Here is a 24082-nt window from a genome sequence, read left to right as displayed (position 1 = left end):
ACACATTCAGTTAATTGGAGAGAGGGGCCACTAAATGCATCCCAGGGCCATCTAATGCTCAATTTGCTAATCATCAGATAAAAAACAAAACGGTTTGCAAAAGTTTTAAAAGAAATGAAATATATTACAAAATATTTAAACATTTCTGTGTGAATTATATTGTATTGTAATTTGTCAGATTACAATTCTTTTTATCTCTTTTCATGGCAGAATTTTTAGTATGGGAAAAAACTGTTTCTGTCTGTTCTATTTACATTCGTATATCAGTCCTGGTTGCATACTTACAGTAGGAATGTTGCTGTCTGGATGTACATTGTTCAGGTTTCTTAATTCTCACAGCCACCCACATCCTTCAGCACAGTATACTTTACTATCAAGGAAATGAAATAGACTGTAAAGTGGTTTTAAACATATAATGTACTACTGTCATAGAAAAAAAAATGTCTTGATTTAATTCTCAATTTTAATACTTGGATTCATTCCAGTCACAATAGCTGAAGGTAAGCCTGTGGTATATGGTTTAACAAACCTTGCTTTCAGCACTTCATTTCACAGTTTGATTCACAGCATAGAAGGTAAGGTTTCATCTATTCTCATGGGGACATTCGGCTTGGTAAGGTTGCAATGTGCATGTATTAGACTATTTCCCATTACTATTGACAAGGATTTTTCAGAATAACACGACTGTCGCAAGTCAATTATCATTTATAAAATGTCAAGATATTTTGTTAAACTGTACAAAGTTGAATACATTCTTTCCATCTAGGAAAGTCTAAGGGTCTTTTTAAATGTTATGCGTTACTGGTAATTAATAAATTGGCTTACATATGAAGAATTGTAGTTTTGAGGAAATTGTTGTCACTCCAAGTAGAGGGAAAGAAAGAGTGCCACTCACCCAATTACTTTTTCTTTTAGTCTTTATTTCTTAGTAGAAAAAGCGGGAGGCAGAACAGAGGCAGGACCAGGGGCGTAACTAGGAAAGACTGGGCCCCATAGCAAACTTTTGACTGGGGCCCCCCTCCCCTGCGTGTCACACAACCCCCCCTTGTAGATAGTGCCTTTTTTACATCCCCCACTGTAGATAACGCCATACAGCTCCCTGCAAATAACGCCATACAGCCCCCTGTAGATAACACCATACAGCCCCCCTGTAGATAACGCCATACAGCCCCCCTGTAGATAACGCCATACAGCCCCCCTGTAGATAACGCCATACAGCCCCCCTGTAGATAACGCCATACAGCCCCCTTTGTAGATATCTACAGAGGGGGCTGTATGGCGTTCTCTACAGGAGGGGGCTGTATGGCGTTCTCTACAGGAGGGGGCTGTATGGCGTTCTCTACAGAGGGGGCTGTATGGCGTTCTCTACAGAGGGGGCTGTATGGCGTTCTCTACAGAGGGGGCTGTATGGCGTTCTCTACAGAGGGGGCTGTATGGCGTTCTCTACAGAGGGGGCTGTATGGCGTTCTCTACAGAGGGGGCTGTATGGCGTTCTCTACAGAGGGGGCTGTATGGCGTTCTCTACAGAGGGGGCTGTATGGCGTTCTCTACAGAGGGGGCTGTATGGCGTTCTCTACAGAGGGGGCTGTATGGCGTTCTCTACAGAGGGGGCTGTATGGCGTTCTCTACAGAGGGGGCTGTATGGCGTTCTCTACAGAGGGGGCTGTATGGCGTTCTCTACAGAGGGGGCTGTATGGCGTTCTCTACAGAGGGGGCTGTATGGCGTTCTCTACAGAGGGGGCTGTATGGCGTTCTCTACAGAGGGGGCTGTATGGCGTTCTCTACAGAGGGGGCTGTATGGCGTTCTCTACAGAGGGGGCTGTATGGCGTTCTCTACAGAGGGGGCTGTATGGCGTTATCTATAGGGGGGCTGTTTGGCGTTCCCTACAGGGGAGGGGGCTGTATGGCATTATCTACAGAGGGGCTGTATTGCGTTTTCTACAGGCAGGGCTGTATGGCGTTATCTACAGAGGGGGCTGTATGGCGCTAACGCCATACAGCCCCCCCCTGTAGAGAACGCCATACAGCCCCCCCCTGCAGAGAACGCCATACAGCCCCCCCCCTGTAGAGAACGCCATACAGGCCCCCCCCTGTAGGCAACGCCATACAGGCCCCCCCTGTAGGCAACGCCATACAGGCCCCCCCTGTAGGCAACGCCATACAGGCCCCCCCTGTAGGCAACGCCATACAGGCCCCCCCTGTAGGCAACGCCATACAGGCCCCCCCTGTAGGCAACGCCATACAGGCCCCCCCTGTAGGCAACGCCATACAGGCCCCCCCTGTAGGCAACGCCATACAGGCCCCCCTGTAGGCAACGCCATACAGGCCCCCCCTGTAGGCAACGCCATACAGGCCCCCCCTGTAGGTAACGCCATACAGGCCCCCCCTGTAGGCAACGCCATACAGGCCCCCCCTGTAGGCAACGCCATACAGCCCCCCTATAGGAAATGCAGTACTGCCCCCCTGTAGGGAACGCAGTACAGCCCCCCTGTAGGGAACGCCATACAGCCCCCCCCTGTAGGGAACACCATACAGCGTCCCCCGAAGTTCTCCATGACTAACCTCTGACTTCCGGCGTCTGCACAACTCAATAAAAATTAAAGGAGCGCTGGTCACGCATGCGCACAAGCGCGACCGGCGCTCCATTAATTTCTACGGAGCTGCCGACACAGACCCCGGAAGTCCGAGGTTTGTGATGGAGAACTTCAGGGGACTTTCAGTCCCCCGTTCTCCCTATCAATGCCAGCGATCACACATGTATCCCCTATCCTGTGGATAGGGGATACATGTCTTTTGTTTAATGGCAGAGCGGGGAGATACCTCCCTGCTCTGCCGTAGTGTTAAGTGGCGTCGCGCTGTAGTAGCCATAGCGGCTGCTAGCGGAACCTCCGGCCATGGTGGGGGCCCGTGCCGGCGGGCGACACGGGCCCCATCATGATGCGGGCCACGTAGCGGCTGCTACGGCGGTAGTTACGCCACTGGGCAGAACATCATAGTCAGATGGATTGTTTAATTGCCAGACCATCATTTACAAACAGCGATTTGGGGATCTTACAATCAAAATATTTAGCATATCTGAATATGTCACGATCTAAAGTGGTTGCCTACGAGCAGGGCCGGCCTTAGGATAGATGGCGTCTCATGTGAAATAAACTTTCGGCGCCCTACCCCATCATAAAAAAAATGCCCCATAAAAAATTATAATGCTCCCCACAGTATAATGCCCCATATAGTGCCCCCACACAGTATAATGCCCCTTTAGTGCCCCCTATACAGTATAATAATATAATATATTATAACCCCTTCAAGGACACAGTATTTTGTCCTCTAATTGTGCCCACACAGTATTATGCCCCCTAAGTGCCACACTTAGCATAATGCCCCCTGTAGTACCCCTACATAGTATAATGTCCACTTAGAGGCCCCCACACAGTATAATGCCCCTCTCTCCTGGCTGCCACACACAGCCCCCCTTGTAGATAGTGCCCCCCTATAGAATGTGCCATACAGCCTCCCTTTAGACATAATCCCCCACCTGCCTCATGTAGAGAGTGCCATACAGCCCGCCGCCTCCCTCTTGTAGACAGTGCCCCCAAACATAAAAAATTGTTTCCCACGACAAACTGAGCTGCTCCACGACGGGATCCTTGCGTAGGCCAGCGTGATCCTGTAGCCTAGTACAGAGTTTCCCAACCTTTTTGGACTCGAGGCAACACTGGAAAAATACAATTTCCTCAGGGCACCCTACCAAAAATTGTTTCGAGAAAGACAGAAAACTGCTAAAAACAAGCACTACACTCATAGGGTGTGTTCACACTGCGTTTTTTGTAAGGCAAAAAAAAATCAGCCTCAAAATTCCTTCAGGAATTTTGAAGCAGATTTTGAATTGACAGCGTTGTTTGACCTTTTTTTTTTTGTGCTTTTTTTAAGACGTTGAAGCTAATGCAAAAGACACAGGCAAAAAAGCACCGAACGAGCGCTGCAGATATTTTCTGGCCCCTATTAATTTCAATTGGAGCTCAGAGGTGGAAACCACTTGAAGACTTTCAGCCCCCCACTCACAGTAAAATAACCATCAGCCCCCCACTCACAGTAAAACGACCATCAGCCCCCCACTCACAGTAAAACGACCATCAGCCCCCCACTCACAGTAAAATGACCATCAGCCCCCACTCTCACTAAAATGACCATCAGCCTGCCACTCACAAATTCCCCTGTAGATAGTACCACACAGTCCCCTGTAGATAGTGCCACACAGCTCACTGTAGATAGTGCCACACAGCCCCCCTGTAGGTAGTGCCACACAGCTACCTACACAGTGGACTGTGTGGCACTACAGGGGACTGTGTAGTGCCACACAGTCCACTTGTAGGTAGTGCCACACAGCCCCCTTGTAGGTAGTGCCACACAGCCCCCTGTAGTTAGTGCCACACAGCCCCCTGTAGGTAGTGCCACACAGCCCCCTTGTATGTAGTTCCGCACAGCCCCCTTGTAGGTAGTGCCACACAACCCACAGCCACCTTGTAGATAGTACCCCCCTTCCTATAGATAGCGTCACTGTAGTTCCCGAAGAAGCGGAATCCCCCTGTGGCCGGGGATTCCTCCTGGAGTGCGCCGCTTGTTGTCTTTGTCCATATATGGACAGTGACATCAGGGGTAACTCCTGAAGTGGAATCCTCGTTCACAGCGTTCACGACCCTGTGACCAGGGATTCCACTCCTGGAGAAGCCCCTGTCGTCTGTGTCCATTTATGGACAGTGACGTCACTGGCTTTTCCTGGAGTGGAATCCCCGGTCACAGTGTTGGGAACGCTGTGGACGGGGATTCCGCTTCAGGAGTTACCCCTGATGTCACTGTCCATATATGGACAGAGACATAAAGCGCTCCGTCCACGAGCCACACGGGGATTCCACCCCTTCAGGAAGCTACAGTGGTGCTAGTAGATAGCAGAGCAGGGAGATACCGCCCTGCTCTGCTATAGTGGCATCGCTGCTGCTGTCGCAGCCGCAGTGGTTGCTAGCAGCGCTGCCGGTCATGGGGGGCTGTCCTAACCGGCAGCACGGATGCCCTCATGCCTGGTGTCACCACTATGACTGCTACAGCAGTAGCGACACCACTGAGTGAAGAAGCGCCCAGCGGAAAGGCGGCTGCTAAGTCACCGGGCACGGGCGCTTCTAAAACAAGCAGGGGAAGGGAGCCAGCGCAGTGCCCCCTTCCACCTGCTGGAGTGATGCGCCCTGTGCAATGGCACAGGTCGCACACCCCTAAGGCCGGCCCTGCCTACGAGCGTCTATATGTTGATTGTAAACGATAATCAAAATTAGTTGAATTATAAACATTTTGAAAGGCACCTTTACTCACTGACAAAAATAAGTGCATAGATATAATTTCTGTCAGGAAAATTCCAGTTTTGTAGTCTACATAACTTTTGTTTCCGTGAAAGAAAAAGGAAACCTAGTGAGCGGAGAAAAACGGAAAGCAACTGAAATAAAAGAATTACCATTGAATTCAATGGTAATTCTAATGGAACCGTTGCTTTCCGATTAATCTTTCGATCCTCTCTTCCTCTGACGGAAGAGAGGTAAACGTATACTAACGGTAGTGTGAACTTTTACACCTGCCGACAATTGGCCGATCCAGCGACCGCCGATCAACGAGACATCGTTGATCGGCACTCGTTTGCTTCTGACACACGGAGCTATGTATGGGGACGAGCAGTCATTACTCCAATCGCTCATCCCCATACATTATTATCATGTCGGCAGCGCGTTTCCCTGTTTACCCAGCGAGATTTGCTGCCGACAACGATAATCTTTTACTTTTTTAAAACGATACTACCAGTAGATGATCGCTGCCCTTTTTACATAGGGCAATTATTGCCAACGAGCGGTCTATGAACGCTCGTCTGTCTGATAATCGTCATATGTAAAACCCCCTCCCTTTTTTGCATTAGAATTACTTGCTATATTTTATAACCTTATTGACTTTAGAGGCAAACACTTTATCTACCAATTCAAAGTGTACTCAATGTTCAGAGGAACTTTGTCTAAAATATTAACCCCTTCTCGCTGCAGCCACTTTTGACCTTCCTGACAGCCTCATTATTCAAATCTGAAGTGTCTCACTGTATGGAGTAATAACGTTGAAATGCATTTACCTATCCAAGCGATTCTGAGATTGTTTTCGCGTGACACATTGGATTTAATGTTACTGGTAAATTTTGGTCAATACATTCAGTATTTAATTGTTAAAAACACCAAAATTTTGAGAAAAATTAAAAAAATTGCATTTTTAACATTCTTAATATATCTGCTTGTAAGACAGATAGTTGTACCACTTAAAATAGTTGCTAATTAACATTTCCAATATCTCTACTTTAGATTGGCATTGTTCTTTGCAGAAATTCAGAGAAATGCAACTCAATATTTATTGCCCAGATTCTGCAGTTTTTAGAAATATCCCACATGTGGCCCTAGTGTGCTAATTTACTGAAGCATAGGCCACAGAAGCAATAGAGCACCATGTCAGGTTTGAAGAGGTCTTGTAATGCCAAAACAAGGGAAACACCCAAAAAATACCCCATTTTGTAGTGAGCATTATGACCCCACAGGTTTTTCATAGATTTTATTAGGATTTGGATGTGAAAATGAGAAATGAAATGTTTTTTCAATAAAATTTCGTATTAGCTTAAAAAACAACAACAATTTCCACAAGGAATAAAGAAGAAAAAGCCCCCCAACATTTGTAAGGCATCTTCTCCAGAGTATGTAAATACCCCATATGTGGTCATAAACTGCTGTTTGGCCACATGGCAGGGCATAGAAGGGAAGGAGCGTCATTTGGCTTTTGGAGCACAGATTTTGCTGGATTGGTTTCTCTGCACTATATCACATTTGCAAAGTCCCTAAGGTACCAGTACAGTGGAAACTCCCCAAAAGTAACTCCATTTAGGAAACTACATCCCTTGAGGAGTTCATCTAGGGATGTAGTGAGCAGTTTGACCCCACAGGAGTTTCATAGTTTTTATTCTAATTGGGCAGTGGAAAAAAAAAAGAAAATTACTTTTTTCAATAAGACGTAGCTTTAGCTCAAAATTTTTATTTTTTTAACAAATAAAGGAGAAAAAGAACCCCAACATTTGTAAAGCAACTTCTCCAGAGTACAGAAATACCCCATATGTTGTCATAAACTGATGTTTGGCCACACGTTTAGGGCTCAGAATGGAAGGAGTGCCATTTGGCTTTCGGAGCGGAGATTTTGCTGGATTTGTTTCTTGGCACCACGTCGCTTTTCCAAAGCCCCTGTGGGACCAAAACAGTGGAAACTCTCCAAAGTGACTCCATTTGGGAAACTATACCCCTTGGGGAATTCAACTAGGGGTGTAATGAGCATTTTGACCCCACAGCTGTTTCATAGATTTTATTAGAACTGGGCAGTGAAAATAAAAATTTTATTTTTTTCCAATAAGATGTAGTGCAAAATTGTTCATTTTCTTAGCAAGTAATGGAGAATAAGCACCCCAACATTTGTAAAGCAACTTCTTCAGAGTCAGGAAATATCCCATATGTGGTAATAAACTGCTTTTTGGGCATATGGTAGGGATGAGAAGGGAAGGAGCGGCATTTGGCTTTTGGAGTGCATATTTTGCTGGATTTGTTTCTGGTCGCTATGTCGCATTTGTAAAGCCCCTGTGGTATCAAAACTGTGGAAACCTCCCAGAAGCGACACCCCTCGAGGTATTCACCTAGCGGTGTAGTGAGCATGTTATTCCCACAGGTGTTTTCCATAAATTAGTGTACACTCGATGTTGCAGAGTGAAAATGGCAATTTTTCCATAGATATGCCAATATGTGGTGCCCAGCTTATGCCACCTGAAAATACAGCTCTCTAATAATTATGCTGTGTTTCCCGATTTTAGAAACACCCTACATGTAGCCCTAATTTTAGTGCTTGGACATTAGACAGGGATCAGGAGTGAAAGAGTACTATGCGAGGTTGAGGCCTAATTTGGCGACTTACACTGTATTGGTTCACAATTGCAGGGTGTCTGATGTGAAATAATAAAATAGAGAAATGACCCTATTTTGGAAACGACTCCCTTCAAGGCATTTCTTAAGTTGTGAAGTGAGCATTTTCACCCCACAGGTCTTTTCCATAAATAATTGCGCTGCGGATGGTGCGAAGTAAAAATTGGAATTTTTCCATAGATATGCCATTTCAGTGGTAAATATGTCGTGCCCAGCTTATGCCACTGGAGAGACACATCCCAAAAATTGTTAAAAAAGTTCTCCCAGGTCTGGCGATGCCATATATGTGGAAGTTAACTGCTGTTTGGGCACACTAGTGCTCAGAAGGTAGGCAGTGTCATTTGGATTTTAAAGCGTGGATTTTGCTTGGTAGTAGTTTTGTTTGGAGTTTTACTGGTATTTCAGTTTATAATGTGGGGGTACATGTAAGCTGGGCAGAGTACATTAGTGCATAATCAGGTAGTATAATAATGGGGAAAAAAAAAACAACAATAAAATAATCCATAGATGTGTGTTACGTTGTGAAGCAATCCTTTATGCACAGGCCAGTGTCGCACTGATAAATGGTGTCGTTTCTTATCCCCCTTTTGGTACACACTCTGCACCTTTGCAGTTTGGGGAATTTTGCTGGGAAGTGTTGTCCTGGTAAAAATGCGGGCGCCCTCGTTTCCAGCAGATATGTTTGGGCCCTCCCATTCCTGGTTCCCTAATTTTAGGGCCTTGATAAATCACCTCTTGAAACAGAAGAAATGTACCCCTCGGGCCTGCACAACTCCATATTTTTTCTTTCCTGACTTATTGGAGCCTTAACTCATTTTATTCTTTCATAGACATACAGTAGTGGTATGAGGGCTGTTTTTTTGCGGGACGAGCTGTAGTTTTTATTGGTACCATTTTGGGGTAAATGTTTGCTCACTTTTTATCCTATTTTTTGGGAGGCCAGGTGACCAAAAAAACAGCAAATTCTGGCATCGTTTTTTTAGTTTTTTTGTTTATACAGCATTCACCATGCGCTATAAATTACATGTTAACTTTATTTTGCGGGTCAGTACGATTCTGGCGATACCAAATTTATATAGCTTTTTTATGTTTTACAACTTTTTGCACAATAAAATTACTTTTTGTAAAAAGAATGTATTTTTTCTGTCGCCAGGTTTTGAGAGCTATAATGTTTTAATTTTTTCATCGACGGAGCTGCATGGGGGCTTGTTTTTTGCAAGTTGAGTTATAGTTTTTATGGCTAGCATTTTTGGATTCATGCAACTTTTTGATCACACTTTTTTTCCAATTTTTGGAAGGGAATGCGACCAAAAAACAGCAATTCTGTCATTGTTTTTTAGTTTCTTTTTTTTACGGAGTTCACTGCGTGGGATGAATTACATAATATTTTTATAGTTCGTGCCGTTAAGGACGTGGCGATACAAAATATGTTTGTTTTATATATTTTTTCAATAATAAAGGACTTAATATGGGAAAAAGGGAGATTGTGTTTCATTTTATTACTTGAAACTTTTATTTTATTTTGTACTACTTTTTTTTCACTTTTTTTTCTAGTGACACTTTGGAACTTGAAAGTCTAACTGTCTGATTTATGTTCGAACACATTGCACTACCTATGTAGTACAATGTAATAGAACGGTCAGTCGTTCACTGACAGCAAGCCGATTAGGCTCCAAATCCGGGCGTGGCCTAATCGGGTTCCGTAATGGCGATTTTGTAGCTGGGGTAGAGAATGGCTAAAAAACACCTTAAATGCAGCGGTCGCTTTTGACCGCTGCATTTAAGGGGTTAATGGCGTGGATCGTAGCTAACTTCGGTCCCCTCCATTACAGCAGCGTGTCACTCCTTCTGCTTCTGAGCCTGTGCCATCCATTTGTCGTATGGATAGCAATTTGCGGGAAGCAATGGCTTTCCATGACGTATCCATACAACACATGTTGGGAAGGGGTTAAAAAACTGCATTATGTCCTAATATGTACGTTATGAGGGAGACTCATAATTTGTGTTAAAAGCAGATTCAAATAAGCAACCCAGAACATTGAGAAGATAAGCAGCGCAAGAGCAATAAGTGATTGTGAGGAAGGGGGTACATGTATTCTGGACATTTTTCCGTTTTTCACAGAATAACAATTCTAGAATTTGACCATATTGTAGTTATTTAATATTTTAGCTAAATATATAGGGAATCCGACACATGTAATGTGGTACAATTTCCATCATTCATACATACCGATCAGCCATAAAACTAAAACCACTGACAGGTGAAGTGAATAACATTTATTATCCCATTACAATGGTTTCTGTCAAGGGGTGGGAAATACTAGGCATCAAGTGAACAGTCAGTACTTGAAGTTGATGTGTTGGAAGCAGGAAAACGGACAAGCGTAAGGATCTGAGCAACTCTGACAAGGAAACGATGTGATGGCTGGAAGACGGGTCAGGGAATCTCCAAAAAGGCAGGTCTTGTGGGGTGTTTCCGGTATGTAGTGCTTAGTACACTAGCAAAAGTGGTCAAATGAAAGACAACCAGTGAACCAGTGACAGGGCCATGGATGCCCAAGACTCATTGAAGCACAGGGGAAGTGAAGGCAAACCGACTACTCCGAACCCACACAAGGGCTACTGTAGCACCAATTACTGAGAAAGTAAATGCTGGCCATAATAGACAGGTGCCAGAACACACAGTGCATCACAGTTTTCTGCATAGCCGCAGACCGTTCAGAGTGCTCATGCAGCCCCCTCTTCACCGACAAAGCGCCTATAATGGGCACGTAAGCATCAGAACTGGACAATGGAGCAATGGAAGAAGGTGGTCTGGTCAGAGGAATCATGTTTTCTTTTACATCATGTCAATGGTTGGGTGCGTGTTTGTTGCTTACCTGGGGAAGAGATGGAAACAGGATGCACTATGTTAAGAGGGCAAGCCAACAGAGGAAGTGCGAGGATCTGGGCAAAGTTCTGCTGGAAAACCTTGGGTCCTGGCTTTCATGTGGATGCTTTGACAATGTACCACCTACCTAAATATTGTTCCAGACCAAGTACACCATGGATCGGACTAGTTTTTCCAGCACATACCACAGATGCTTGATCAAATTTACATCTGGGGAATTTGGAGGCCAAGAATGGATCCGCTGCTAATGTCTTGGTGACGCTTACCACTGGACAGCTTCAGAGGTCTTGGGGAGTCCGTGCCTCGACAAGTCAGAACTGTTTTGGCAGCATAAGGGGGACCTACACAATATTGAGTAGGTGGTTTTAATGTTATGGTTGATCAGTGAATGTGTACATATGCTATACTTGAACATTCTGGATTACTGGACAGTCACAGAAAAGGATATGTTATTTTAATAGTTATTTTTATTACAAACTTGGATTACATTTATTAAGAAAAAAAAAATCGGAATTGTGATTGAAACATTGTTGATAACAGGAACCTTTTGGCACTAGGCATCAGTGGGGGAACTAAGGTCACAATACCCCAGTGAAGATATTCTTTAAGTGCACATCATACATGTAATTGGAATACGCCGCTGAATAATACGCAGATCATCAGTTATAAAGATAAGCAGATGTTAGTACACTTTATACCATGTAGGACATGATACGATAAATACCAATATCCTATAACTTCTCTTTTCACAGGAGCCATATATTAATAAATCTGCCGTGTCTGTTCAAGCTCATTTCTCACTTCAAAGGGCGTACATTTTGTTTCGAACACTGGGACTTCGCCATCTCACGGTTGTAGATCTTCAGAACCGGGCAGTTGGAATGATCACCAGGAAAGATCTTATATCTCTGAGGCTGGAGAAGAAGTTGATTAAACTGGACTCTGGAAAGCTGGAATCAGACGAAGAGTTGTTACAATGAAAATAAATATGAGGTGTTCTGAGGACACAGTGAATGAAGGGGAAAGTAAAGTGATATTGGCATCATTCGCCTGTAGCCTCAGTTACTGTACCTTCAGAATAGAAGGTTAATGGAATGAAACAGTGGCTACAAATATGGAGTAAGAATGACACTACTATTTTTTTTATCACAGAAAGAAAGGAGACATCTTCAGACTTATTTTATCTGATTCAAATCATTAGTGAAAAATACAGTATAATGAAAATGTATGCTGTGCAATAAATATAGGAAATCTTTTCAACAGCATAGTTAATTTCTTACTGCTCTCATAAAATTAATTAAAGGGGTATTCCGGGATTAAAAACATAAAATTTCAGCTTCATATGGCATAATTTAATAAAAAAAGCCCATACTCACCTTTTAAATCCCCTGTCGCTCCATGGTCCTTCTGGTCTGTGTTTACATTTCAGAAGCTGTAATGTGCCAGTCATCGATGTGCCAATCAACGATCCTGTGCCGTATATACTGACAGCATCACTGTGATTGGCCATTGTGACAAGGGTTTAAAAATGGTGAGTATGGGCTTTTTTCCATTATTTCATGCCCTATTCAGCTGCACATTTATTTTTTTTAAGCCTGAAAAACCCTTTTAGCTTTTATTAATTTTAGCGTTTTAATAATAATATTTATTTTCTTGCATCAGAGTATGGATTGATAGTATTACCTATTTTTCATGGTTAAAGTAGTTGTATTCTCTCCTGCTTTTGCTGCAGTTTAGGGACTATTTGTGGACAATTTTCATACAACTAATGTATACAAACTAACCTGCAGGATTACCAAACATAGTAATACAGTATCATAGTAAGGCTGAAAAAAAGACATAAGTCCACCTAGTACTACCTATTTACTACCTATTCACTTTCAATGTTGATCCAGAAGAAGGCAAAAAAACATAAGTCAGAAACCAATTTTCTTATAGAGTTTATAGTCTCTCTGCTCCTGCAGCAAAGAAACTTTGTTGATGTTTTAACCCTCTTTGCTCTAGACATAGTGGATGTCTCCTTGTAACAGGAGTGATTTGGTATGTTCCAGTGACCAGATGTGCAGACCTACGGCTATGAACCAAAATTCAATGCTTATTCATCTTCTTACAGTACCCACTAGTGTATTCTCCGGACTTCAGATTACCCAGTGACCATTTGACTCCATGTCTTGGTGACTACTACTGTACTTAAGCACATATAGCTACATGTACTGAATTGGCCATAGGAAGTTCTATCCAGTAATTTCCCACCTATTTACCACAGACGAATTCCTGACAAAAAAACAATTTCACACAAGGAACCGCTATAACTACCCCATTCATAATGGAGAGGTGACATCTCTTGCTGTTGCTCTTTTCTGGGGAACCTTGAACCAGTTTCCAAGGAACCCCAGAGTTGCAGGGAAACCTGGTTGGGAAACCTGGTTGGGAAACACTGGACTAAGCAATAGGTGCTCTCCGTACTTCACAGGCCAGAAGCAGAAGAAGAATTTCAACATTAATCGTGGAGATTTGGGCTATAAAATACATAAGACAAAGGCAAATGAAGATTTAACCCCTACAATGAAATGTTCACATGATTAGTGACATTTTTGCATAATCATTTACTATTTTATATGGTAATGATGACGAATAATTTGTTGTCAATTCTTTAATAAAAAAAATAGTTTATAGAAAGGTAGAATGTTCAAGGACTAACCAAACATATTTTTCTTTCTTATGCTACAATGGGAACATTATTGACTCCTTTAAAGGGGTCTTCTGGGAAAATGACAATATTTGGCTCCTTGAATATGTAAGAGCGTTTATTTCATATAAATGGACGCTCCGGCGGTCACATGCGTCACTCTACCCTGTTTCAACGTTATCATCACCAATCACGTGATTACCTCAACCATGCCTCATCAGTAGTAACGACCACCGGTCCCCTATAGCTCCGTGCTAAACACACCCCCAGTGGTCGGTGCATCATACCATAATGTGGCCAAATACATCTTCCTGCTTGTGAGCTGCAAGATTTAAAGGAGGAGAGGGAGGGGTTGAGGTGTCATGATGGAGAGGAGAGGGAGGGTTTCAGGCTGGCTGTGACATTCTTGGCCCCCCCATTTTGAGTGTCCTCCCATAGAAAACCGGTGCTTGGTGATCACATAACTGGTGCTAATGGTAGAATGGGGCGGAACGGCGCATCCAATTGCCAGGGTGTCCATCTATATGTAAGTAACGCTGACTTACATATTAAAAGAGCCAACACTTGTATTTGCCCGGAAATACCCTATAAGTATCATATATATGCATGATTAGACCACACATATAATGAAAGCCTTGATTAAACATATCCAGAAATCTGTGTAAATATATTGATCAAGTCTGTAACTTCCTTTCTTTTTACTTCTCAATAAACTTCTGCTGGCTACATTCAACATCTAATGATATCATTGGCTTTGCTTATTGCTAAAATGCTGTATAAAAATTGTATTGTATAAAAAATAGATAATTACTGATACTCAAAAAACTGTGTGGTGTTAGATACTTATGTTGTAAACAACAAAAATAGAAGGGAGTAAGGCTTCGTTCACATCTGCGTTGGGGTCCCGTTCTGTCAGAACGGGACCCTGAACAGACACAAACCGACAGGAACGGAAACCAGAGGTTTCCGTTTCCATCACCATTGATTTAAATGGTGACGGATCCGATGCCAGTGGTTTCCGTTTGTGTCTGTTGTGCACCGGACCCGTCGTTTTGCAAGAAGCAATAGCGTAGTCGATTAGGCTATTGCCCTCCCGCAAAACGACGGGTCCGGTGCACAACAGATCTGTATTGCAGAGCCGAGTACAGACCAGAGTACTGACCCCAAAATACATATAGACCCCAGAATCGATACAGACCCCAAAATAAAAAGACATTAGGCCCCAGAATACAGACCCCAGACTAAATTCCACAATAACTACAGACAAACACACGCACGCACGCACGCACGCACGCACGCACGCACGCACACACACACACACACACACACACACACACGCTCTCAGCTCTTCTGACATGTATGTTCTAGTAAATGCTAGTATTCCTCATTAAATAATAATGCTGTAGCTTATTTTTTGACACGGTCAGCACTGATTGGGCAATGACACAGTGTGTAAGGAGGGAATTTTGGCAGAAAAAACAAATTGTGGTGCAGTTTTTCATCCGGAGTCAACACACTTTCGTAACAGTCAACACACTTTATTAATTGAATTGGCCTCTGTTTGTGTTACTCCCAATGAAGCAGATACTTGCTACATCTGTATTTTTATGTTTGATATAAGGCAGAGTTTTCCAACCAGTGGCTCCAGGACACATGTAACTCTCAGACCTCCTGGAAATGGCTCACCAGATATGGTTGGGATTATTAGTACCAGAAATGTCAAATTTAACACTTGGCACCAGGTAAAAGCCATATGACTGCCATTTAATACCAGGCCCAGAAGGATATTGAAAGAAATGGGATGGGAAAAGCACAAAACCGTCACATCACGAATGTAACAGACGATCTAAGTTTCTGTCAGATCTTTGATAGACAGCTTTTTCGCTATCGTCTCATATGACTCAAAACCACCTGTCAAAGTTTAGGAACTTCAGACCTAAGAGTAGAAGAAAGCATTACTGTATCATACTAATAATATTGTTACACAAAAACAATCTGTGAGTCATATAAAGTGTCACGTAGGGTACGTGGACCCACTGGGCCGTACTGCCTTGACGGTATGACAGCTGGCCAACAGGACACAGGTCAAAGTCTATAGTTCTAACAGGTGTACCTGTGGTAACTTCAGACAGTAGCAAGGCAGGCTCGGACAGGACTTTGGCAGCAGGCAGGCACCAGGCGTAGTGTAACAGCGCAGGCGTAATACTCAGTGCAGCACGACTACGACACGATACGGCACTCGGACCAGGATAACACGGGATACAGGTTACAGGTAGCAGGAACGGGAACACTGGAAACTGGAAGACACTTAAGGGACCATTTGCTGAGACGAACATAGGTAACGACAACAAAGCTCAGGCAAGGCAGAAAGGGACAGAGCCCTACTTATAGTCCAGGATCATGGTCTAATAAAATAACAGATTCAGGTGCGCGCTGGCCCTTTAAGATTGGGGACGAGCGTGTGCGCACACACCCTACGGGACACAGCAGAGTGAAGCGGAAGTGAGGAAGTGATAAGGGCCAGCGCTCACTGATCCATGGCTGCGGGCCTCAGGGGGTGAGTAAACCTGACGGCCCGCAGCCATGGATGTTACATAAAGTAAAGGATATGGTCTTTATTATTAGTTTTACTGACTACAATATATAAATTATAAGAGTACCGTAAGTAATGTTTTATTATATTACATTTATCATTTTTCTAGGATTTGCTTACAAATGATGTACTTTATCTCTAATGTCATTTCAGAAATGAAGTTGAGTTTAAGTCATGGCCATTACACTACCCCGACATTTCCCCTGCATGATGCACAAATAACAACTCATAACATTTGTCTTTCTAGCGTCTCAAAAATGTATTTTGTAACTTTCTGCTTATAGCTTCATTACCACTCAATCTATTTTATATTTGTCCCTCTGGCAGGGATCACTTTTTGCTGCGGTCGATGCTTTCAGATGCACATCATGTTATTATAGTTTAGATTTTTTTTACCGTCTTCTGTTTCTTTAGTGACAATTGACTTTAACATAAATACCGAAATCTCATAATTTATTATCTTGCTGTTGAAGTTTTGAATGCTTGATCCTGGAAGCCATTCATTTTTTTTTAAAAATAGTACAAAACCCTTAGCTCTATGCTACTGGATACCATATTCTTCCTTGCCCTCCAATGTGCTGCACAGGATTACTACTAATTCCCACAGGTATTGTGCCTATTACAATTGATTCAGGGGTGGACAGAGACATCACAGGGCCCCAGTGCAAGAAGATTATATGGGCCCCTTACTCTCCAATAGTTTATTGTAGTGTACTCCCTTATGTCTCTCTAACAATCCACCAGTAACTGTGAGCCATTATCATTAGACCAGTCCTTTACATGCAATCTAATAGACAGTAAAAAGCTGCTTTACAGGTGGCAGTAGGCCCCCTTATTTACTGTGTGTTATCTGTGATTTCACATAGGACTGCAGGTAAAGTCTACTACATTATCTGTACTGTGTATATATGTCTGTATGTGTATATGTGTCTCTGTACATGTATACAAGCTCCTGTATGTTTATATATGTGCCTGTATGTATTTTTATATGTTCCAGTATGTGTATATTTATGTGCCTGTGTGTGCGTGTATATATATTTGCCTGTATGTCTAGATATGTACCTTTATGTATGTACAGTATATATGTGGTTAACTTTTGGTTTGTGGAAGGCAGCAATAGATGCACAGGGTGCCATCCAACCAGGTAAGGTATGTATTATTTTACCATGTATGTCCCAGTCCCCAGGTCCGGAGGGTTGCTTCAATTGTATCTGCGTCCTTAGGACGGAAATACATTTGAAAGTGTAGGCGGCGTGATTACGTCATTGCGCCCCACACCATCGTTCCACTGGAGCAGGCCTGATCAGAAAAGACCAGGCCTGCATCAATGGCAACGGCAAACGCAAATAGTGTTCCCGGGCCGACTCTAGTAACTCCTAGTGCGGGGCTCCTTTGTTTCTAAAGGAGTCCCTGCACTGGGTCCATAGTGGCGCACGCACCCGAGATGCGCCAAATTTTGGCGCATCTCGGGTGATCCTGCGCCACTTACAAGGCTCAATAAACTAAGCAATTTTAAGTTGTAATTGGTTAGTTTGCATTTTGTGGTGGCCGGTTACCTCAGTTCAATGGCCTACTTTTGAAAGTAGGCCAATGAACTGAGCTAACCAGGGACCACGTGATGCAAACTAACCAATGACAGCTTAGAGCTATCACTGCATAGTTAACTGTCACGGACCCAAGAAGGTAAGTATAATAATTGTTTACATTTCTTACTTATTAGTGTTAATAATGTTTTTTTTTGTGCAGTTTAAAAAAACAATTAAAAACTAATAATAATAGTTATTGAATTGTTTTTTTCATAACCAGCCAGATACAACAACGCGGCAGCAGGTTAACATTACCAGGGTAGGAGGGGCCACGGTTTTAGGGCTTTCCTAGCCTAACAATACCAGCCTGCGGCCACCCCAGTGCCTGGCCGACAATTAAGATGGTCGGGTACTGGATCGTACCCGGCTTTTCTTGGTACCGCTGGTGCCGGTGGGTACCATGGTAATAATGGGGTTACTGCTAGTCTTTTCAACGGCTAACATTAATCCCCACCTTAATAAGGGACGCTGTCAATCAGAAAGTGGCCATTACTAAGACAATAGTAATATAGTTAAAAAGAAAAAATATTTTTTTAAATAAACCCCCACACAACTCTCTTTAACCATTTTATTGAAAATGAAAAATGCCATTATGAAGTAGTCCTTGAATATGAAGTAGTCCAACAACCGAACCTGTAAAAAAAACACAAACCAACACAAAAAAATAATTAGTAACACAAAAAAAAGCAAAGCAATTATTATACTTACCGTACCTTTCCAGGGTCCAGCGCTGGTGCCACAATGTCAGTGAACTACGCTGTTTCCGTAACTTTGGGAGTTATGGGGGGGGGGGGGGGTGTCAGCACTAAAAGTGCCTAGGGCAGCAGCAACTCTAAATACAGCCCTGACTGGTAGATAAATACCTCTTTGTACTGCACTAGGCCATGTAATGTCATAGAAATATTAACTATGTATGGTCCTTATTCCATAATATAAATGTATTTCAGGTAATGTTAAGTTTATTTCCATAGGTGTGTAATCTTATAGAAAAGAGAGGCCTGTGGTACCTGTAGACCCCCTGAGTTTAAATCTGGTACTGCTCAGGCATGTTAAGGTCTTATATTATTTATGTAAATTTCTTTGGATAAATATAATTTAAAGAATAGATTTAAAACATCTGTTTTTATGTTAGCTTTACCCCGTCATGACCTGATACTAGATGGTATTGAAGCATTGATCTATTTATCAAGAGTTGTTCATGCAGAGCCGTGCAATCAATGTATTCATCTTCCCTTGAGTAGTAAGAAGAGACATAGGAATTTAGAGTATGGTAGCTGTTATTTAACCCGTTAGTGCTTGCCAATATGACTTTTCACGGCGGCCCCTGACATGCTTTATTTCGATATATACGCTTTTTCACGGCTCTGCATCGGAATAAATAAACAGAGCAGGGAGCCATTAAATCTCCCTGCTCCCAGCTACCTTCAGTAGCTAAGGGCTGGGAGCAGCCCTGCTCGAATGGGCGAGATCGATATCGCTATCAATTTCGCCAGTTTAACCCGTCAGATGCGGCGCTCAATAGCGGCCCCATATCTGAGTGGTTTTGGAGAGAGGGTGGGAGCCCCCTCTCATCCCACCGGCATCCTGACTAAGATCGCAAAGTGCCATTGTCTTTTATGACAGACGGGGGGACCTAATAAAGGCCCCCAATGTAATGACGGGGGGTAGGGAAACGGACAAGTGAGCCCTAGTCTACCCGCCACTCTGTCCCTGCCTACTTGCAACGACCCGCCCTAGGCAACGGGGTACAACTGGGCGGCGGTCCCTGCGCTCAGTAAGTGCACGACAAACATACAAGGGAATACAAGCAAGGGAAAGGGGCAGTTGCCCACGGCAACACCGTGAGCAACCAGAGTGGTGAACGAGCCGAGTCAAGCCAGGAGTGTGCGAGGTACCAAACGAAGAGCAGAAGAGTAGTCAGTAAGCCAGGGTCTGTATGGAGCAGGATCAAAATAGAAGGAGCTGTAGCTGGGCCAGGAAACCACACGAAAAGAATCACAAGCACCGAGGGACAGGAAGGGCAGGCTTAAATAGACCGAGGGCGGGAGCTAGCTGAGTCTGGCCAGGTTGCGATAGGCTGCCAGCCTGAGTGGTGGAAGCTGGAGTCAGTCTCAGGGATGTAGATTCAGGTGCTGACTGATTAATTATGGGAGTTAACCCCGAAGCTGTGCCTGGCAGATCCTTTACACCCAAGTCTGACACTAGTTATGCCTGCTAGGCCATGCCAGAGCCAGCAGAGCCTAGCAGATGCGTGTCTGTTTTACACGAACAGGCAAGTAATACTTTTGTATTGAAGTGTATTATAAAAGCGATCGGACGATCGCATAATGAAGTCCCCTAGTGGGACTAGTAAAAAAGTTTAAAAAGTTGAATAAAGTTAATAAAGCAACATATAAGCAGCGTTTACTTAAAGACAATTGACATACTGCGGAATGAATTTACACACCAAAGGTCAATTTCTGAGCTGTATTTCCGTTCAGTATTTAGGTATTTAGTCAGTGGCGTAACTACCGCCGTAGCAGCAGTAGCGGCTGCTACGGGGCCCGCGGCATGAGGGGGCCCGTGTCGCCCGCCGGCACGGGCCCCCACCATGGCCGCAGGCTCCGCTAGCAGCCGCTATGGCTGCTACAGCGGGACGCCACTGAACACTACGGCAGAGCAGGGAGGTATCTCCCCGCTCTGCCATTAACTGGTTCCCGACCGCTGGCTGTAATTTTACGGCCAGCGGTCAGGGTCCTTAAAACCCGAGCCATAGACTTTCTACGGCTCGGGTTTTAACTTGCTGCCCGCGCGATCGGGCAGCTGAATGTCGGGTCTCCGGCTGTCAGTGACTGCCGGGGACCCTGAGGAGAGGATAGAAGCAGCTTTCGCTGCTTCTGTCTTCTCCGATGTCTTTTTACACAGCGCTCAATGCGCGCTGTGTACAGGAATAGAGACAGCAGCGGCGCTGTCTCTATTCCTCCCGGTGAACATGTGACTGGTCACATGATCGCCGGGTGCCGTTACTGACAGACTGCTGCTGGGTCTTACTAGACCCATCACAGCCCTATTAGTGACAATCGTCACTATGAGAGGGCTGATTTCCCCTGTAACTGGGGCTGCTGTGCAGCTCCAGTTACAGTGGAAAAACATGGTGTAAAAGAAACAAAAAAAATATATAAAGTTCCCCAAAGGTCTTCTTTGACCTTTGGGGGACAGACCATAGTAATAAAAAAATAATAAAGTAAAGTGCAAAATTTTTATTTAATAATAAATACACATAAAATACCCACCCCAAAAAAAAAAACGTTCCCCCCCGCCAATCATTGTTGTAATGCTAGCGCTGACCCAATTGACCCTAAGGGTATGTTCACACGAGGACGTCCGTAACGGCTGAAATTACGGGGATGTTTCAGCCTGAAAACATCCCCGTAATTTCAGCCGTAACGGCATGTGCAGGCGCTTGAACGCCGCGTCAATTACGGTCGTAATTGGCGCTGCTATTCATTGGAGTCAATGAATAATGGCTCCAATTACGCCCAAAGAAGTGACAGGTCACTTCTTTGACGCGGGCGTCTATTTACGCGCCGTCATTTGACAGCGGCGCGTAAATTACGCCTCGTGTGAACAGACAAACGTCTGCCCATTGCTTTCAATGGGCAGATGTTTGTCAGCGCTATTGAGGCGCTATTTTCGGACGTAATTCGGGGCAAAAACGCCAGAATTACGTCCGTAAATAGGCCGCGTGAACATACCCTAATATAGACATGTAATATATAAAAATTTACGGTAGACAATGGCGATCACAAATAAAAGGTCTATTTCAGGGTAAAACTATTTTATTACCAAAAAAAAAATAGCTGAAATGTAAAAAAGCTTATTTTTTTACTATTATTTTCAAACTTTATGAATAAAAATTCTAAAATAGCAAAAAAGGTGTGTATAAAAACGATAAAAAATGAAACCTGCATTGTCTACGGAAAAAACGTCGCAAACATCACGTCGTTAGCCCAACAAATAAAAAAGTTATAGCCATTTAACTAACACGTGCTAAAAATGGCTAAACGGTGTGTGGTCCTGAAGGCGCAAAATAGAGCAAAAGACATGTATCCCCTCTCCACAGGACATGTATCCCCTCTCCACAGGATCTCCACAGGACATGTATCCCCTCTCCACAGGATCTCCACAGGACATGTATCCCCTCTCCACAGGACATGTATCCCCTCTCCACAGGACATGTATCCCCTCTCCACAGGATCTCCACAGGACATGTATCCCCTCTCCACAGGATATACACAGGATAGGGGATACATGTGTGATTGCTGGCATTGATAGGGAGAACGTGGGACCGAAAGTCCCCTGAAGTTCTCCATCACAAACCTCGGACTTCCGGGGTCTGTGTCGGCAGCTCCGTAGAAATGAATGGAGCGCCAGTCGTGCTTGTGCGCATGTGTGACCAGCGCTCCTTTCATTTTTATTGAGCTGCGCAGACGCCGGAAGTCAGAGGTTTGTCATGGAGAAGTTCAGGGGACTTTCAGTCCACCGTTCTCCCTATCGCTGCCAGCGATCACTCATGTATCCCCTATCCTGTGGAGAGGGGATACATGTATTTTGTAGGACACACTGTAGGTCGCATTTTTTTGGGGAGGGGGGACGCTGTATGGCGTTCCCTACAGGGGGGGGGAACGCTGTATGGCGTTCCCTACAGGGGGGGGGGGTGGCTGTATGGCGTTCCCTACAGGGGGGGGCTGTATGGCGTTCCCTACAGGGGGGGACTGTATGGCGTTCCCTACAGGGGGGGCTGTATGGCGTTCCCTACAGGGGGGGCTGTATGGCGTTCTCTACAGGGGGGGCTGTGTGGCGTTCTCTACAGGGGGGCTGTATGGCGTTATCTACAGGGGGGCTGTATGGCGTTTTCTACAGGGGGCTGTATGGCGTTCTCTACAGGGGGATGTATGGCGCTATCTACAGAGGGGGGGCTGTATGGCGTTATCTACAGGGGGGGCTGTAAAAAAGGCACTATCTACAAGGGGGGGGGTTGTGTGACACCCAGGGGAGGGGGGGCCCCAGTCAAAAGTTTGCTATGGGGCCCAGTCTTTCCTAGTTACGCCCCTGTATTTAGTATTTTGTTCAATCTCATCCACTTTGCTTCTACTGTATTTGCTGCGGATTTTCCGCAACAAATTCCGGTGCGGAAAATCCACAGTATTTATGCAACGTGTGAACTGGCCCTAAAAGTGATGTATCTGCAGACTGCAGTTGGGTCTATTAGTGGTAGTCATCTGAAAACATTAAAGAGGCTCTGTCACCACATTATAAGTGCCCTATCTCCTACATAAGGAGATCGGCGCTGTAATGTAGGTGACAGTAATGCTTTTTATTTTTAAAAAACGATCTATTTTTACCACTTTATTAGCGATTTTGGTTTATGCTAATGAGTTGCTTAATGCCCAAGTGGGCGTATTTTTACTTTCGACCAAGTGGGCGTTGTACAGAGGAGTGTATGACGCTGACCAATCGGCATCATGCACTCCTCTCCATTAATTTACACAGCAGAATCGCGTTCTTACTAGAACATGATCTGCAGCCACATACACAGCGATTAACGTTAATCAAGTGTCCTGATAATGAATACACATGACCATCCAGCCTGGACGTCATGTGTATTAAGAATCCTGACACGTCTGAATCTTTTCTGTGAGATTGCAGCAAGCCACGCGTAATCTTGCGAGATGCCCACTTGGTCGAAAGTAAAAACACGCCCACTTGGGCATTAAGCAACTCATTAGCATAAACCAAAATCGCTACTAAAGTGGTAAAAATAGATCGTTTTTTTTAAATAAAAAGCATTACTGTCACCTACATTACAGCACCGATCTCCTTATGTAGGAGATAGGGCACTTATAATGTGGTGACAGAGTCTCTTCAAAGGGGTTGTCCAAGATAACATAATATTTTAAATAACACCATTAAATCATTTAAGTTAAAAAAATAAATACATTTGTAATATACTTACGTTTTCCAAAGTGGCCCCGTTTCGATATCCTACCGTCGGGAACTTGATTGTTGACGTCTCTCTCTGCTCCGGCTCTGCCGCGTTGTTGATCTTGAATTCTTGCCGGGTACACGACACGTCACTTGTGACATGGTGTATATCGGCTTGTTCTGTTGTAACGCGCATGCGCGGCCCCTGCTGTTATCTCGAGAACAGCAGGGACCGCGAGAACAGCAGTGACAGCGCATGCGCGTTACTGCATGTGAAGCAGAAGAAGCCGATATACACCACGTGACAAGTGACGTGTCGTATACCATTCGAGG

General features: G+C 44.2%; 1 protein-coding gene across 1 annotated transcript in view; it reads left to right on the top strand.

The window, feature by feature from the left end:
* The window catches only part of LOC142652472 (chloride channel protein B-like), a 179860-nt gene extending 167646 nt beyond the window's left edge, over positions 1-12214 (top strand). The window contains exon 19 of the mRNA XM_075828109.1: positions 11670-12214. Coding sequence (XP_075684224.1) covers positions 11670-11897 — 228 coding nt within the window. The 3' untranslated portion in view covers positions 11898-12214. The remainder of the gene's footprint in view (positions 1-11669) is intronic.
* The last annotated feature ends 11868 nt before the right edge of the window (positions 12215-24082 follow it).

The sequence above is a fragment of the Rhinoderma darwinii genome, chromosome 5, assembly GCF_050947455.1.
Source record: "Rhinoderma darwinii isolate aRhiDar2 chromosome 5, aRhiDar2.hap1, whole genome shotgun sequence".
NCBI lineage: Eukaryota > Metazoa > Chordata > Amphibia > Anura > Rhinodermatidae > Rhinoderma > Rhinoderma darwinii.
Note: the sequence above shows the minus strand (reverse complement) of the source record. Positions and strands in the feature narration are given on the sequence as shown.